This window comes from Ruditapes philippinarum, unplaced genomic scaffold, assembly GCF_026571515.1.
Source record: "Ruditapes philippinarum isolate M1 unplaced genomic scaffold, ASM2657151v2 ctg739_1_1_1_1, whole genome shotgun sequence".
Lineage (NCBI taxonomy): Eukaryota > Metazoa > Mollusca > Bivalvia > Venerida > Veneridae > Ruditapes > Ruditapes philippinarum.
Genome location: NW_026857088.1, coordinates 128,990 through 148,442, shown reverse-complemented (window position 1 = coordinate 148,442; position 19,453 = coordinate 128,990). Strand labels below are relative to the sequence as shown.

General features: G+C 32.1%; 1 protein-coding gene across 17 annotated transcripts in view; it reads left to right on the top strand.

The window, feature by feature from the left end:
• LOC132748739 (protein cordon-bleu-like) overlaps window positions 1-19,453 on the top strand; it is an 82,243-nt gene that overhangs the window by 58,679 nt on the left and 4,111 nt on the right. For 12 of the 17 annotated variants that reach the window (XM_060738368.1, XM_060738364.1, XM_060738362.1 and 9 more), the window contains 10 exons: window positions 4,501-4,723; window positions 5,457-5,635; window positions 6,192-6,960; window positions 8,875-8,955; window positions 9,438-9,692; window positions 10,386-10,445; window positions 12,596-12,727; window positions 15,449-15,555; window positions 16,434-17,903; window positions 18,654-18,667. In XM_060738368.1, coding sequence (XP_060594351.1) covers window positions 4,501-4,723; window positions 5,457-5,635; window positions 6,192-6,960; window positions 8,875-8,955; window positions 9,438-9,692; window positions 10,386-10,445; window positions 12,596-12,727; window positions 15,449-15,555; window positions 16,434-17,903; window positions 18,654-18,667 — 3,290 coding nt within the window. Of the gene's footprint in view, window positions 1-222; window positions 1,806-4,500; window positions 4,724-5,456; window positions 5,636-6,191; window positions 6,961-8,874; window positions 8,956-9,437; window positions 9,693-10,385; window positions 10,446-12,595; window positions 12,728-15,448; window positions 15,556-16,433; window positions 17,904-18,653; window positions 18,668-19,453 lie in introns of those variants that run through there. The other 5 variants (XM_060738374.1, XM_060738361.1, XM_060738371.1 and 2 more) reach the window with 5 other exon arrangements.

Sequence of the window (19,453 nt, the reverse complement as noted above, 5' to 3'; positions counted from 1 at the left end):
TGCATTGTATTGACATAAATTCTTGATTAACATCGTTAATTTCTCAATGGATTCTGGGTATTTTGATTTTAATTATTAATAATCATTGGATTTTATCACATAGAAACAACAGTCTGTTCATCCTGACTGGATAAGTAGCTGATGTCATGATTTTAACGCGTTCAGGAAAGTACTCTTCTTAAGCTTTCAACATTCTTGTGATACTGTGTTTATGTGTGATATACGTAGTTTTGTTGAAATAATGAGGAGTTGATTACCTGATAGGAATACATAAATGTTTTACACGTGAAGCGAGTGTTAAAGCCGTGTGTTTATTGCCCTCCTTCGAACCTTATGTGTTTTGTACGATAGAAAGTATTTTATGAAAACAATAAAATTTACGAGACGGAACAGTTTAAAGTGCAAAGTTTTTTGTAAGGTTGTTCGATTCAAGTGATTGATACAACAGTGTAAATTGCGTATCTAAACATAGCTTTCTAGTGATCACTTTATGCCTAGGAGGAATGTAATTTTCATTTAAGATATTTTTTTAATCACAGTTTGACTTAGAAGTTACCAAATGTAGTGACTTATGTTGACAAAATTATATTGTAAACTTGAGCATTGTGAATGATTTTGATGAAGTTTAGAGATCGTCACTCCTTCCTTACAAAATGCTTCAAGGAAGTTTAAGATCTAAGTATTTGACATACTTGAGAGTATTGAACCGATTTCTGTTGTTTTTATCCTTCAAACAGTTCGATGAATCGTACACTTTATGATCCAGTTGTACACTAACTGTGTCATAACTAGCCGCCATCAATGTAAAACTTAACATCATATAATTATGATACATATTATTTATGCCTGGTGCAGTATTAGTGACTGCATTTTTCATTTCCAATTTTTTGAAATTCCGATCTTTTCATACAAGTTACGAGATCATGCTAGATAATATTTGGTCTTAAAATTTATGGTGTCAAATTTTATCTGTTCAAGTGTTTTATCGTGGAATGGTAACAGATATATTTTCATTATTTCATAAACACTAATAGCTGTTTGATGAAGTGTTAGGTGTCGGGGTGGTTTCAATAAGTGTACATGCAGTGCCTTCATTAGACAAGATTGTCATAATAGATTTATTGATTATATAAAATTGTCTCCGTTCCATTGGAACTGTTTCAACTGTAGTGTCCGCTCTATTTAAGTTAAAGCATTCATAAAATGTGCGAGACGGATTGTGAAATGATATCTATATATATATCGTTCGAACACAGTTTTATGTAAATATTTTAATACTTCAATTAGGGAAATATGGAACAAGTGTCAAATTTTGTAAACATTTTGTCTAAAAAGTGTAGATTACTGTTTATACTTTCAATGCCGTAGTACGTTTCTTTTACACTAAGACTTGATGTTGTGATAAGATATATATTTTTTATTAAATGTCAATTATCGTGTTATTGTAGTAGTCGGACATTTTCTTTTTAATGTAATGGCGACATTTTAAATAGATAAGCATTTAAAAATACACGATTACAGTTGTTTATTATTAATGTTCAAGTGTCATCTAGAGAAACAATTTGAAATATGTAAATAAACTGATGATCAGGATCGAGTGACTGAAAGGGAAGTATGTTGCAAATACAATGGAGGTTTATATTAGTACTCCGCATTGGATATAAAAAATCATACGGGTCATGAAGTGAAATGAAAGCGGACACCAGTAAATTGTCATGTTTATCAAATATTAAATCAGGAATTCCAGTGAAATAAAATTTCACCGAACAATAATAAACTTAAAGATGGATTGTTGTTCTGCCTGGGTAAGCATTCATATGATATACTTTTCTGATATATTTTTCTGTGTTATGATATTAATAAAAATAAAATTTAGTATTTGAATATTAATGAAAATAAAATTTGATATTTGATTAGTGTAGAATTTAAAAGAACAGGTTTTTCTCTGGCACTGAAGAAATTCATACATTGTTAGAAATGAAAGTGTAGCTGTCGGGGTTATTGTTGTGCCAGGTCATACTTGTAAGCCCCTCTGGTGTTGTTTAGCATTCTAAGCAAAGAACTTGCCCTATTAAGAGTACTCATTGGTAACTGAAAATACTGAAAGGTCGCATTGACTTCAACACAACAAAAATAAGAGTTGAGACTTGTTTTAACAGAAAACTTTAATTGTTAGAATATGCAAGATTGTAACACTGAGAAAAAGAAATAAACTTTTAGCATGGGTGGGTACCGTGAGTTGACTAAAATAGCTTACAAATAGTAATCAACACAACAATTAGAAACATTATTAGGGAAAATGTAGGGCTGGTGTGAAATGATTCTTGTGAAAATTGGTTATAAAACAGACAAAGACTGGTTTGTATTGAACTGATGAAGTGTCAAATGTAGCAAATCAATAGCTTTTGACTTATTGAAGATTGGGTGTGAAATAAATGGTATTTTGTTTTGTTGTGGTACCTGGACCGTGGTATAACAATAGCATATTTTTTTGTAACCCTATAATTGATACAGGTAATAATTATTTGATGTGCCACTAATAAGGAGCCATGCCAGTTTGCACTGATGTGCTTAAAGTTAAACTAGACTACAAAAATCTTGATTGCTAAATTATATTTATAATATTGATCTTAAAATCCATCAATCTTGCATTTATTATGCATAATTATATAGTTCTTAATTGTGAGCTGAGTAGTTCTCTTAGTACAAAATCAGCTTGATTAGTGTTGAGCTAAGTGATACAAGTCTCGTCATATCTAAAACAACCCTTACCACTGTGGGTTTGAATCCCAACAGAGACTTTGGATTCTTTCATGCGGGGAAGCTATCCACTCATGTGCCTGTTCGTGCCTGAAATAATGTATGTCTTCCTCTACGATAAAGCTGAAACATCGCCTTAATTAAGACCTATACTGTATCAGTGTGACGTAAAACCTAATCAAACAAACAAATATCTAAAACAAGACCTAAGAGATGTGTCTCTGCTCCACACAGATATTTGAGCCCTTATTTTTGCATCTATTTTGAGTTCACTAGCTTTGCTCAAAAGGGAGAGCATCATATTAGTAACCTAGGAGTCGCCGGTTCGATACTTGGATGAGGCGTAATTTCACCATGTAAACTGATATCTGACATTGAATGAATATAATTGTCATTTGTCTCTACTTATTCAAAAATCATGTGAAATTAGCAGTCACTGGGAAGAAGTTGCTAATTACTGGTTAGTTATCTAGTTTATCCAGGAAAGCCCCTTTAGGTAGATAGACCACTTAAGATATGTTCAAAAATGTTTTGTTATCAGTGTAAAAATCAGGAGAGGAAAAAACAACAAACAAAAACAACATCTATTCAGAAAGGTCCTGCTACAATATAAGTGTGAAATTTCAAGTGATATGACAGCGAGACATGAATTTTAAGTACTGTTTGTTTACAGATTAATTGTGATATCTGAGGAAGTATATTGTTGGTTGATGAATGAGGTAGTTTAATGTACACTCTATACAACAATAGATAAAACACTTACAGCAGTTGCAAGTGCTTTTAATTGTGAAGATTTGAGAGTTCATGATGGTCTGATGAATTGTAACATAGTTAAGAAAATGAGAGGTTGTCTCCCTTGATGACTCAATTGTGAAATTATTTTCTTTCATAGCTAGGTTGTGTAATTGTCTCCCTTGAAGGTTAGATAAAAGATTGTCTCCCTTGATAATAAAATTGTGAATTATCTTCCTTGATGGTTAGATTGTAACATTGTTTCCTTTGATGGCAAGAATGTGAGATTGTCTCCATTAATGCTTAGGTTGTGAATGGCTTGATTATGAAATTGTCTTCCTTTATTGATAGATTTAAGATTGTCTATCTTCATGACTGTAAAATTCTTTCGCTTCATGGCTATATTGAGAAAAAGTGTCTCTCACCACCAGATTGTCATAATTTTGAAAAGATAAGCATCAACATGTTCTTAAAACAATTCTTAAAATTAATTGCACAGCAAATATTGAGATTTACACAAACACTCACAATTGAACACTGTTATATTAAATGTTGATTTACTATGACCATGTGATAATTCAAAGGTGCTATCAGATATATTCTGTATATTATTTTGTTCTTCATGTTACTCAGGTCAAAAACCACAATTGACTATTTATCAACATATCTCAAGATGCATCTCACAGAAATTTATGAAGATATTTGCCTATATGTCATCATGGTTTATATAAAATTCAATGAAAATATTCAATTTATAATGCATATTTAATCATAAATTTCTGACATTATTTTCATGTTCCAAATTAATTATGTGACTTTTTGTGTGAGGAAAAAAAATGGTGATTTTACAACGTCATTGCTTAATTGTTACTTGTGGTCATATAAACCCATGTTTAATGGTTATTATATCATATATATATTTTGCAAGTGATGAAATCTGTTCAGATCTGTCAACTTTTTCAGGAAAAAGTAACCATGAAATTAACATTTATTTCTTCTATTTTACAGATGACATACCGTTTCACGGTTAATCTACCTCATAACCAAAAGAAAGTGCTAAGGATTAGTCCAAAGTTAACACTTGCTGAAGTTCGCCAGCTTATATGCAAAGAGAAGAATTTCGACCCATCACGATACGTGTTCTTGTTGCCAAGCAACCCAAACAACTCCCTCGACGACTCTGTGACTGTTGGAGATCTAAAATCCAGTGAAATTAACTTTGTTTCAATTGGTGAGTATTGTATACAGTCAACAGTTTTAGTGCAAAAAGGTCAAACTTACTGATTGGAGATTCTTATATTGTTAATGAAATATAAATTTGTTAACCCTTAACATATTTGTAAATAAAGTGATGGAATTGTAATGTTTAAAATTTTGAATTTAAGAAACTTTGACATTAAAATGTTTTAATTGAGTAGCCATTGTATCCAGTAATTCCAGAATTCCTGTACAGAAAAGTCTTTATTATGCCACTAGCATTCCAAGACATAAATAAAAGATAAATTATGTGCACTTTATACACTTTATACCTGAATTTGAAATGTTACATTTTCTAGTTTGTTGAAATCGTACATTGTCTCCCTTGATTGCTAAATTGGAAAATTGTCTCCCTTGATGGCTAGGTTTTAAAATTGTCTCCTTTAATGGCTATGTTGTGAAATTTGGATATAGTAACACACCAACAGTTCTAACTCAGTCTTCTACAAAAATTCATATGTATTCAGACTTTGCTTGAATAAAATATACCTTGTGTGAAATGAACAAAAAATTCCACATTTGGCTTCCAAAGTAGGCCGGTTTTTACCAGTGTCAGTCGATTGGTGTAAGAACAGGTAATGGCGACAAACTTTATGATATAATGGAAGTAAAATAAGTTTGGACAATCATTTTTGCTGTTTCAGTGTTTATATATTGCAGCATTAAAGTTAATTATTTAACTAATGTATGTTTTACACCTGTTTCAGGTATGATAGAAGCAGCTAGTTCAAGATCGATGCCTGACCTAGCATTTGCAGCAGCACGATCAAATAAAGAGGCCAGTGGAACAAGAGATGATTCTCCATATATGCCGTCTGCCGGTGAGAAAAAAGCTAAACGTGGCTTCCTATCTTTCCTTGGGAAGAAAGACAAAAAATTCAAACCTGTAAGTATTTTTAAGTGACGGTCTGCTGCTAAAACATTTTAAAGTGATAGCAGATCAAATGGCACTTTTTTTGTAGCTCTATAGTGTGATATTTTGATCTTTAAGCAACTGAGTTAAAACAGTGTCCTGCTAGATAATTATTCTAGAAAAAAAAGAATCCATTTCTGTGTCTGCTTGGCATATATATATACCAGTAGGATTAGGCCTTGTTATTCCTGAGACCCTTAGTTGTAAGGTACTTAAAATAGCAACTTGGCCAATAATTCCTCTGTACAATACTGATGGAACTTGCTTGTTTTCTTGAAGGAAAATATTACTTGTGTAAAATTAAGTTAACATCTTAGTTATCTGTCTTATGAATTAGTTTGATTTTGACTTAAGCTTAGATATAGTCAATGTAAAACAGTCAATTTAAAATGTAATCATCTCTTAATGCCAAAAGTAAGACTTCTTTTCATGGTAATTAAGTGACAATTTTATTTAATTCCCTCTCTTAAGACAGATAAGATAAGGTTTTAATTTTTGTAGTTTTAATTTTTTCATATATATATTTTAGCAACAGCATGACATGGAGATTGAGGTACAGAGCCGACCTAAGAAGTCTGAAAGTTTTAACACACGACCAGGACGTGATGCTGAAAGCAAGCAGGGTCGTCCAAAGACAATGTATGATCAATCAAGTGAACTCGATCATTTTGGACTACGAAGAACGACCGGAGATTTACATAAATTTTCAGACAATGCAGAATTTCGTAAAAGTACAGGTTCAACTTTGATGGCTGTGAATGAAAATAGTGTTCTTTCGACAAAAAGTGATACTTTACCGCAGGAGGTAAATTCCTCGAAACAAAACAAAAGACTAAGCGCATCTGGCGCACCTCCGAAAAAGAGTGCCAAAAAACGCGCAGCGCCTCCCCCTCCACAAATGAACAAAGCACAGCCTCGAACTGTTCAAGTGGAAATAGATGTGCATTCTAAACTACCAGAGGAGAATACAATAGAAATACCTACTGAACGTGTTCACTCAAAGAAAAATCATTCTAGGAATAGTTCGGATTCTAGTGGATATCATGAACTTACAGTCAGCGGTGCCGAGTCACCAGACGCGAACAAAAACGATAACTTACAGACGACCATAGATACAACGTCAATAGACAGTGCTGATCATTTTAATGGTGACAGTGGAATTAGGGATATGTCACCAGTTAATCGTAGAAGTGCAAGTAAAGGTACCAAAGAAGGTTCACGAGACTCGAGCTTAGATATTGACAAACCGTTAGGTAGAAAGAAGAAACGTGCTCCATTACCACCACCAGGAATGACAGGTATGTAAGGGAGACAACTTTTGGGAGTTTGGAATTTTTTTTATTATTTTTTTTAATTTTTTTTTTGCAGTGGTTTGATACTAGCAAACAATATTTATAATATCAACAATTTATTGCACTATTTCCTCCCAGAAATACTAACTCAGGAGAAAAGTTTTATTTTGTTTTTGGTGAAAGCGTTATTTCTAATTTCCCAAAATTAACAAAAATTGTGAAGACTTTCAGTTTTAAGTATAAAAAGATTTGTTAAATGGTATTGTTTATGAAAAAAGAACAGCTTACAAAATGGGAGTTATGGGAGGGCGTAATGGACTAGTCCTCGTATCTAAAAATAGGGTCACTCCTACATATTAAAAATACTATAACATCAATGGAAAAAAATCAAACATTTTACCTGCTGTGGAGGTGTTAAGCAATAAACACTACTGTATAAAACATAGTACACATGCTTAAGTTTCGCACCAAAAACACTATTTGGAATTTATAGTATGCCATTTAGCTATTTATTTTTGTAACATAGAGCTCTAAAAATATTTATAGTAATACAGGAAAAGACAAGAGAGTGCATAACTTCCATCCCCCTTTCACTGGCGACTTTCCTTATTTGAAAATTTACATACTGCACACACATGTATCTAGACAGTATTTATTTACTGTATTTTAGGTAGCAATAGAACATTATGGTTTTTTTCCTCTTCACAAGTCATTTCTTATGTTTGAAGTCAGGGATATTAAATACATTTTAAGGCAGGTTGTTAGCATTTAAGTCTTGTCAAAGTTGTTTACAAAGTGGTATAAAATTTCCTATTTTTTTATTTTTTTTATAGTACATTAAATACCGGTAACTGTCTTTTCATAAAAGATTTAAGTTATTTTGAAAAAGACCTTCCTTTATTTAATGCAAAGTAGGAAGAAAAAACATGTGCAGCTTTTCATTACATTTATTATAACTTTGTGAAATAACCAGTTCTGTAATTTAAGATGAAGATTTAGGAAACTGCATCCATATATATACAGCAGTAAATAGATATTATTTGAAAAAATTGGTTAAATCAACAGTATATTTGTATGCAGGCATGAAACAGGCCTTTGAAAGTAATATGCAATACAAATCACTTTGATTGCCGAGAACAAAAATTCAAATGTTCGAGGTCTTTCTTTATAAAACGCATGTGTTTGGAATTGTTTTTTATCATTTATAACTAATTTTGATAACACTAAGACACACCAAATTTGCTAGGGTGGGAAGTGCCCAAGGGGGGGGGGGGAGTGTTTGGATTTTAAGTCACGCCCACATTGTTACGATCATTCAGTTACAATGATTATGGGAGACTAGGAACTCTAAATTTGTCAGCTATTGCCCAGGCCAAAAATAATAAAGTGCAGGGAACCAGAGAAGCTTAAAGTCATTTTGTGATCATAACAATGTTTTGTGTGACTTAAAATTTAAATTTTTGAAAAAAAGATATGTTTTCTTTTTTGAATTTCAGTGTATAAAGCTATTTCTGATGATATATTTTATAAGAATTTAAAAACAACAAAATCATGTTGTTTTCATAACCGTATGGTTGTTTCTTGAAAGATTTGTAGCACAGAAAGCCTATTTAGTTTTACTTACATAAATAAAGTATGTAAACATATTAATGAGATTTTCCAAAACAAGAATTATTCTGCTATTTTAGTAGGTTTGGCATTGATTTCTGGCATGCAAAATGAATATACTGACAATTGTATTTCAGTCTAGGTATTCTTTTAATAATTTTAATCACAATGTAATCAACACAGACAGCAGTAATGTAGCTTTATACACTTTAATTTTCTTTTTTATTTATAACCGTAGTATAATTTTTTACATTTTTGCGGTGAAGAGTTTTGTTTGGTTTGTAGAGTTTAGAGATTTCACATTGCTTTCAGAAGGTAGTGTAGAGACTAGTGAGTCTAAAATATCACCACGAGGTACTCCACGGGCAGGTACTGAAAATCATGCAGAAAAAGGTATGGCTTCGTCTAACATTTTTAACTTTTTTGTTTTTCTTGGCACATATTTTTTCTCTCTAACATTTTTTGTTTTCTATGATTTTATACACTTTATTGATTATTTGAAGAAATATAGTTGCACGGAAATAAACAAAAGTTGGGATTTTTAAAGAATTCACATGCTTTTATTTGAATATGCATTTAAAATCTGTTCACAATTGTTATACTTTCAGAAATATAATGTAAATTGTAACCAAAACAGTTAAATGTAAGGATCATCTATGACACTGTTTAAAACCATCCCACTCCAAATATTCATTCAAAGCATTGTAAGGAAAAAAGTCAAAAAAAGAAAAGAAATAAGTATCCAAGTTCAATATTGTTAAATTTTCATCTGACTTAAACTTCTTCACGGAGAAAAACATAAGTGCACCAATTATGCCACACATTTTACTGGTGAATAAATGCATATTAATGTACAAAAAAATATATATTTATAGCGGAGGAATTTGAAGCATTACAAGCTATGGAAGAAGTTACAATGAAGTTTAACATTGACGACTCAGATGAAGACGAGGATCTGAGAATGGTCGAGAACTCCTCGATACACAGCGAGGATATTGATGTTGATGTGTCACATAGACAGAGACCGCCCACATTTATAGCCCCGCCTCCTCCAACAGAACCGCCTCCAGATGATATGGAACCAGTCAATATAAACATGGTCGTGAACCAAGTGGATAAAATTGATATTGGTAAATTGAAAAAAAGATATTTTCATATATTGAGTACCTTTGTCAGAACTTTGTTGTTCTGACGGGGTGTTTCTGTTCTTAGCTCAACAAGTTTTGTGCTAATTTTTCTTTGTGAGGAACAAAAATACGCCTGATTTTACTTGTTCTTTACACAGATAGTAAATAAATTTTTAATTCCAGCAACTAATATTACAGTTTTGCCAGGCTGTGGTGATGTGTCAATCTTATATAATGAATGTTTTATCCCAATTATAACTTGATTAAATTTTTTAAAACTGGTGTATGATTTTAATATTCATTTTGTATTTAAATAGTCTGAACATGATGTTTTGAAAACTTGTCAATGTAATTTGTTATGTTAACAGACTTAATACGAGACCGCTTTATAATTAAGTCGTTACTTGCTTGTCCCTATATATTTTGTCCAAGAACAATTCAACATGATGGAGGAAACCCTCGAAATATGAGCCGCGTCACGACAAAACCAACATAATGGGTTTGCGACCAGCATGGATCCAGACCAGCCTGTGCATCCACGCAGTCTGATCAGGATCCATGCTGTTCGCTTACAAACCCTATTACAAGTAGGGAAACTGATAGCGAACGCGGGCTGGTCTGGATCCATGCTGGTCGCCAACGCATTACGTTGGTTTTGTCATGACATGGCTCATTTATATTTTTGTATGTTTTAAGGTGTTGGTGAAGACACGACTAGCTCAGGCCCTAACAGTGCAAAGAGTTCACCTATGTCAAGTATGTATCTATTTCTTACCTTGTTACATTGTTACTTTACTCTGATATACATTATATACAAAAACCAAGAAACTAGTTTTGTTCGAGTAAACTAATATAAAAGTGTTGAACATTTTTGTATAAATTTTGAAGAAAAAAAAAGCAACTTGTAAATTATGATTGAGATGAAAAAAAAAAATAGTTTATTTAATATTTCAAAAATATAAATTTTTTGTATCATTTCAAGTATGCATGGCCTTGAATTTCTTTGTTAATTTGTACTTGTCTGTGCTATATAAGTTGGTGTTTTCTGAATGAATATTTCCTAATTTAAATATTGGAATCTTTCTCCTTTAAATGTAGCATGGGACTGTATGAAAAATGCTTTCTGTAAACTTTATTTTTGTTACATGTATCTTAAAAAAACAAAACAAAAAAATACTCAGACAGTTATAGTACTGTTTATGAAATGTTGAACATATAAGGCACATATACTAACATGTTTATAACAGGGAAACTGTTACTGTCGGAAAAAAGGATGAATTTCTTTTGATATTAGTTTTTGAAGAAATAGATTACTCCGGTGCAATTATTGGTTACAGCACTCTGAAAACTATCATAATTATACATGTAGTGTGACAAAAACTGAAAAAAAGGGGTGTGGCATAAATGGGAAAACAAAGAAGTGATTGAAAATTGGGATTAGCATGAGATCCGGCATTGTACCTCGATCATAGACTCTTACGTCTGTTACTATATTTAACAAAGGATTTCTATATTTAACAAAGGATTTCTATATTTAAATACTTAATTTAAGTAATTTAAGCAGCAAGTAGTATAGAGATGGGTCAGACTTTTATGGTGATTCTTTATTTATATTTTTTTTTGGGACAAGATTAAATTGCGGAAGATAGCTATTTTTAACAGGATATTCATGAAAAACATGCAAATTTTTATGAAATTTTCTTCTTTTTTTCCCCCCATGAATTCATCCTTTTTTGACAGTACACAGTATATAATAAAATATACATATAAAATATTATATATCAGTGGGTAATATTAGCTGCATGCTCATGTATCCTTTATATTGTACAGTGAACATTCTAACAGATTATACAGTGAATATTTTCCCAGGCTATTTGCATTTATTCTGGATTATGAAGGTAATAAGAGAATAAGGATGAAAATGCAGCAAGGGATGGGTCGGAAGAGGGGATGTAAATTAAAGTGTCTTTTGAAAGTAATGTCCAAAATTTTGAAAGTATTTGAACAATTGGGTACAAAATTATCCAGGCCATTTGTTCAGACAAAGTCTACAAATTTTCTTTGTGAAATTCCTAAAATTTATGTTGTCATGTGACTAAGAGACTTGTTTAGACTACAAATAGTAAAACAAATGCATATAAAGGTTCATTCTTAAGGTCTACTTCTGTCATTGAAGCCTAAGAAGCTACTCTGTGACATTTTACTTCACAAGAGACATTTATCCTGAGAAAAGGGCATATGATGCATGAATGCATTTAACTTTAAAACTTTAAATCTGTTGAAATTGCAAATAATAGCTCTGTCTTCAGTAAGCCTATTATATCTATCTTTTGTAATTTTGTATGTAAAGAAGTTGCTCATGCATAGTGTGAAATAACTTGCCTCAAAACTTAACAACAATTTGTAACTTTATCTTTATAGGAATGTATTCTAAATATACTAAGCTTTCCATGTTTAGGTTTATAATTCTTATCTACTCTGAAATGCATCTTCTGTAAAAGTATGGTGTACTATAAGAGACATTGTATAGAATGATACATCATTTCAAAATAAAATGTATGGCACACAAAAAGGGACATCAGATAAAAAACATTATAGCATTTTCTTGGGGAAAGGTGGAGTTGTTCGGGGAGTGGGGGTGGGGAGTTGGGGAATAGAGAAATATTAATGATCTGAAGATTTATCAAAGAAATTTTTCATTGAATTTGTTCTTGAAATGATGTGTCTAGCATATTATGTATGAGCCTTGAGGGGTAAAATATATGAGCCTGGAATACTCTTACTACGAATGGTCTAGAACTGTGCATGTGAATGCCCTTTTGATCAGGTAATATTTTAGTCCTGATCTTAGATTGTAGTGGTACCGTGAGAAAAACAATGGTGTTAATGTTTTCAACTTTTAACAGTTCGACGAGGAGGTAGCAGATCAAGTAATTCCTCGATTAACACCCTCGAGGACTTGAGTCTCGCTTTTGCACAAACTATAGAGGCGGGGGAGGAAGCACTAGGCATTGATTCAGATAATGATAGTGTTAAAGGTATTCCAAATGTACCTCAAAGTTGTAGACTGGTTTAGAAGCAAGTTGATTCATGCAAAAGATGTCAGATTGTTGTGGTTATCTTTTTTTGTCTGAAAATTGATTAATTTAAATTAAGTGAAAGATGCACTCCTGCACATTGAAGTAATTTTTATAAAAATTAAAGTGTTTTGAATAGGAAAAGGTGCAGTTGTTAGACAAGGGGCATAATTCTGAAAGCAATATTTTTGGAGTTATGCAGCTCTTTTAACTTTGAATTTTTTAAGAGTGTAGTTACAGGTACTCTTGTTGTTGTTATGTAATGACATGGTGATCACATGAATCAGCTTGCTGCAGAGTGCTTGCTTCTAACAGAGAATCAGTCTACAAAGTTTCTAGTGGGCCAGTCTGGTCGTTTGTCACCAAATATTTAACAAACTTCTCGGTTTTTTCAGCTAGTTTTAGAGTGTAACTCACATTTCAACATCAATATTTTATGTTGATGTTGTGTTTTGTATTTTTATATCTATTACCAACTTTTTTTCTTGTTTGTTTAGTTCTTCGCTAGATTGTTTTAGACGTCTTTATTTTATCTTTTTGTATTTACAGTCTTGTTTTGTGTATATGCTAATTGATTGAATAGAAAAGTCTTTCCCTTCCTTCTTAATTTGAATTTTTTATATATATACCAGTAAATATGAAGTTCTGATTACTTTTATGTTTTAAAAAAGAAATATTGTACGAGCATTATCGAGTATTTAATGATTTTTCTAAGAATATAACATTGTTTTAAAATAATCAGAAGTCATTGAGTATAAACTTTTTATAGAATTACGTTAATTTTTCCTTGCTTCTTTACAAAATTATTGTAAACGCAAAGAAAATAACAAAATTTTAAGAACACTTTTGTGCAGTGGTGACTGTGTGCGTAAACTTTGTGATAAACTTTGTTATAAACCTATAATGGTATTTAAAACTGTAATTTATTTATATACCGGTATTTACCACCATAATACATGTAGATAATGGCATGGTTTGATAATGTATGGCAATTCACATTACTTCCTTCTTCAAAACGCATGGGTAAATTATAAATCGTCACATTATCTGTACACTGATCTCTTTTATACGACATTCCTCATTTTATAAATGTACAGTGTCCTTTTGGTGTCATATTCTATAAATGTATGGTGTCAGATACAGTGTCATAAATTATACAAATGGTATCATACAAAAATTCTCCCCTTGTTATTTTCTTTTGATTTTTTTTCTACTGTATGACAGAAAAGGTTGGGGTTGTCAAGTCTTAATGATTTTACTTACTATAATGTAATTTCCCAGGTAGTTTGGCCATTGGGATAAATTTTAACATTTAAACTTCCATTGATTTTAAAATGAAAACATCATGAAACTCACTAAATAACTTAATGGTAATACCACAACTTACAGCCCCAACAAAACAAAATGAATAAAGAAAAAAAAAAAGCACCAAAGAAAGAATATAGATTTACACAAGAGCTATTGCTACTTTATGTTAAATAGTTAATTAGATTTTTAAAAGCTTTTATAGCTAGTGGGTGATTAGATCCCGACATTTCTGCTAGATAGATTTTGTTTTTTTACTAGATGATATTTGAGCCGCGTCATGACAAAACCAACATAGTGCGTTTGCGACCAGCATGGATCAAAATTAGCCTGCGCATTCATGCAGTCTGATCAGGATCCATGCTGTTTGCCTACGAACCCTATTACGAGTAGAGAAACTGAAAGAGAACAGCATGGATTCTGATCAGACTGCGCGGATGCGCAGGCTGGTCTGGATCCATGCCGGTCACAAACGCACTATGTTGGTTTTGTCATGACGCGGCTCATTTCTACTTCTAGTTATATCAAATGACTTTCTAGCTTTATACCTTGATTTAGATTTTTATTTCTTCTTTTTCTTCAACTTCTATGTACATCTATGTACGATTTTACCTTGAGATGATGTTAAAAATGCATGTCAATTTATATTTTTTATTTGCTTGTACTTTAAGAGCATGTTTTATATATATAAAAATATGTAGTTATGATTTATTTTAAGATATAACATTTGTGTATTTAACTTATTTTGATCAATTTTTCATTTAAGTAGGAATTTTGCTGCAGTGTATTGTACATCAAATACAGATTAAGTATTAAAAATACATGTATCTGGTAAAGTTAAGTTTATATGCAAAGTAGATGAATAATATTCCAAAATGTCTCACTTTTATTTCATGATTTAATGTAGGTAATGTTTTGAAATTGTGCTCTTTTTGGTCATTAATTATGCCTTATTTTCTATAAAGCATAGTACATGTTGTGAGATAACATCCTTAAATATATACTATGTCAATTGTCTTACATAGACTATAATTTGTGTTTTGAAACTGTCAGGGCTTGTCACAAACTTTGTCATTATTTCTTTGAAAATACTGTTAATTTTAAAAATCAAAATACTGTTAATTTTAAAAATCAAAACCTTAATGTTGAGGATTAAATATTGATAGGACTACTATTATATTTTCATTTAATCTTTTATAGGCTTACCGATAATTTTACAGAGACAACAGCAAATCTTAATTGATGTGATTATTATTTTTGTTGTTACTTACGAATTGAGTTTTGTTGTTACATTGTTGTTTATTCCTTTGATTTCAGAAAAGGTTTTTGTTCCGTACCATTTTACAATATTTGCATTTTCTTTCTTCACTATTTCAGAAGAGCTGAAGAGATCAATGCCCGAGTTTAAAGAAAGTATTTCCAAACTGACACAAGATGGCGCTGAAGACAGTGAGCCGTCAAGTAGGTCACAGGTGTCGGAACAGGTTAGTAGATCATTTTAAGGTTGTATGTTTGTTCGTATCACAGGAAACCGTTTGGTTGTCAAGTATCGTTACTTTAGGGAACAGGTCAAAGGTTTTTCTGTTGTTACGCAGTCAAGTCCATGTCATGACAATTTTGTCTAGAACCATTGAGACAAAGTGTTTGGCTTGCCAAACTATTGGATTGTGTCTTGTTTAAGTATATATTGTTATGGTTTGTCAAAAAAATTTAAAGTTGTTTTGTTCCTCGTCAATCCATTACTGTTGTTCTGTGTTTGAAAGAAGCAGGCAAGATTCTTGCAGAAGCACATTTCACAGTAATTTGTTCAACGGCGCTAAATCTGATACACCATCGTCATAATTATGTTATGGGTTAAAAATTTTAATTTTACCTTATTTTACCTTATGTATGAATACCACACAATCCCATACTCTCTGCTTTTATATATTGTCAATCCTTTGCTATGAAATCAGAACCCTCTCAAGTTCCTAAGAAAATTTTTATGATTTTCAAGCAATGTGCTAACTTGTGACAAATGTGAATATGAATGAAAAGGTGTGTACATTCAATCTCATTATAGAAAGCATTCACTAAACTGATTAAATATAGTCTTTTTTTGTACAATACAAGTCAAGATCTTGTTGTTAATCAGTAGCACATGTATTTAAAAATTAAAAAATCTAGTAATTTAAAATAATTATGTTTTTGGTCTCGAGGAAATTTTAAATTATTTTCATATCATTCTGTACACACTTTTTTGATTTCATATATTATACATTGATCCAATCCCGTCATGTTAAAAATGCCCAGATATTCGAAAGAGTTGTGGATAACGCGATGATATCTGTGGCATTAACAACAACCTTTGCTTTGATTCCAGGCGGAGGATAGCGATCATTCTTTCATCATACATGATGACGATGCAGAAGTTACAACAAAGGCGTCTCAGGGTAATCGAGAATCGTCAGAGATTACCTATGAGTTCACAATAGATGCAGTACCAGCTGATTTCCAGAACAATGAAGGTGAAGAGGAAGACCAAGGTGTCATGTTTGAGGAAACCGTAATTTTACCAGCTGATCCTAGAGTTTTCGAGCTGGACAGCCCTCGAAGAATTCCTGACCTTGATTCACCAAAGGAACATAAAGTTCTTTCTCTTCCAGATTATGAGGAGATTCCAATTGATACAAATGTGAAAATCTCTGATGATGAAAGTGACGTTGATGAAAAGCCTGCGGAAGAAGAAAAGCCGAAAGAAAAAGAGGAGTTTGTACTCACTTTTGACGAGTTGTCAAATGTTGACTTCAGTGCATCAAATCCAAATGAACAAAGGAAACAGCGGAGTGATTCCAGTGACGTGCCAAAGGTTAATTATAGAATAGAGTTTCGTAGTTCTGCAGATTTAGATTATGAGGCTGAGGACTTAATTAAAGCTGTCCCAGCAACTGTTGTCAATGAGGAACCAGTGTTCAGTGATAAACTTGAAAACTCTGATTATGACAGTGGTGCAAAAACAAAGTGTTCAGAACTGAGTTTCTCACCAAACTATGAAGGGGAGGCAGAGCACATGCTGGAGGAAAAATCTATTTCCATGATAAATCTTCCAGCTGAAAGAACTCCAGTTAAAAATTCAGGTAGTGATATAAGTGGTGCTCCATCAGATACATATGCTTCTTCCACAAAAATATTGTTGTCTGGTTCACCAGCCACATCTTCGCATGAAACAACTCCTAGAAAAGATGATAGTTTCGATTCAAACAATCTTATGCAAGCACAATATAATCAGATGCAACAACAGTTTTCTATGTGGCAGAATCAGCTTGTTCAGAATCAAAAACTTTTAGCTTCCCAGGGTGCTTCAGAAATTTCGACCAATCAAATGGCAGGAAAGGACGACCAATCAAATTTACAGTTACAACAGCTGCAGTTGCAGATTCAAATGCAGCAACAAATGATGTTACAATTGCAACAGAGCATGCAGGCTTTAGCCTTACAAAACACTCTCCAAACATTCCCACAAACCATTAATCAACCTCTTGTTGCCACGGGAACATTCCAAACCCAACAAACACCTCCTAGCACACAAATTTTTACAAAAGACAATGAAAAATACAGACCATCTTCCCCGGAGGAAGATAGGGGTCATATTAAGGTGCTAAGTACTTCAGAACCTCCTGCAGCTCCTGCCGCCCCTCCTCCACCTCCGTCAGTTGTAACCTCAAAACCAAAATCTTCCAAAGCAGACGCAAAATATTCGAAACCCAAGCAGAAGAGATTTGAGCGGGAATTAGATCCGAGAGAACAACTGATGTTAGAAATCAGAAACTTTGGCAAAAAACATCTACATAAGGTCAGTATCATGTAAATATATGTTTATACCTGTGCTTTGATTCCTCTGTATTGAATGTATGGTACAATGGGTGCATCTTGGTTCAAGTATTTGGTTTATTTATTTCTATTAGTTAAAGTTTGTATTCTTCAATGTTAAAGGAACCCTCCCGGTTTTAGGTTTCATAACTTTTTTGTCACACATATATATCTATATTTATCATCACTTAATTGTGTGAATTATAATATTGTAATTGATTTAAAGAAATTACATCAATTTTGCAGTAGTAAACCTAACAAAGAGTAGTAGAATATTTCTATATAATCACATGGTAATTGTAAAATTACGATTTGATTTATTAATTTTTCTTTATGTTCATGAAGAATAAAATGGTTTATATCTTAAGTGGATCTTTTCGAATGAAATTATTTTTTCAAAAAAAAGAAAAAAAGAATGAAATTATTGTAAAAGTAAAGAAAAATAGTTTCTAATGAAATTGGATTGGTTTGATTTGAAATTGGATTTACTATTGTTCTGCTTATTCAGGCAAACATTACGACAAAATTTTAATAGACAAAATTTGTTTTGTACCTAATATAGACTTAACAGATTTATAATATACAATATTTTATCTATTAGAACTTAACTTTTTCTTATAAATTGTAATTAAATCAAGCAGGCAAGAAAGGGTAAGAGTTCGACTAGTATTTACTGAAAAACATAAGATGTCTTACATTCATGAATCATTTTGTTGACTTTCTTTTAACTTAGCCATCATATCACAGGTATTGCTAACGTAACTTCACCTATATACACACTTTACTCCATCTCTTTCCTGCAATCAATGTTCCTACATTATTCAATATACATTATATTGTCACCTTAGTGCAGTAATAGATTAACTCAGATAAAATCTGAGTTACCTTGTTTCTGCTCTAAGGTGACAAATTAAAATATCTTGCATTAACTTGTCATTTTGTGTAGATTTACATTTAACGAGTCTTGGAAAGTTTTGAGATTTGAGAGTCTATTGCAAGCAATGAAACATTTTGGGGGACAAGTTTTATGTAAATCTATACAAAATGTCAATAAATGTAAGATTCCCTTTATCACATGGTATTTTCAAGGAAAGAAATTCTGGCAAAAATCACTGTTTGACAATTTACTTTTATTTTTTTAATGGGAGTAGCGATATATTTAGTAATAAATATGTATTTGGTTATAGAACCTTGAAAACACACAACATCATGTGATAAATTATATATACATGTTGCCCTTTTGCTCATCCAAAATCAAATATAATAATATAATGTATATGACATTGTGTATATTGCATCCAATTTAGAATAAGATATTGTTAGCTAGCACTATGTATGTCCATATATGAATGATTATTTTAATGACCTGTCAATTGTTACCCTAGCATACCTAGCAATCTAGTTGGGTGATGGCAAGAAGCAAGAATTTTCCTCCTGTCTATTCCTGCACTGCAAAGTCATTGAGGAAGTCTTGTTTTTGGGCCAAACAATTTGATTATTTTACTTGCCCGCAATGCAGGGGCTTTACCAGGT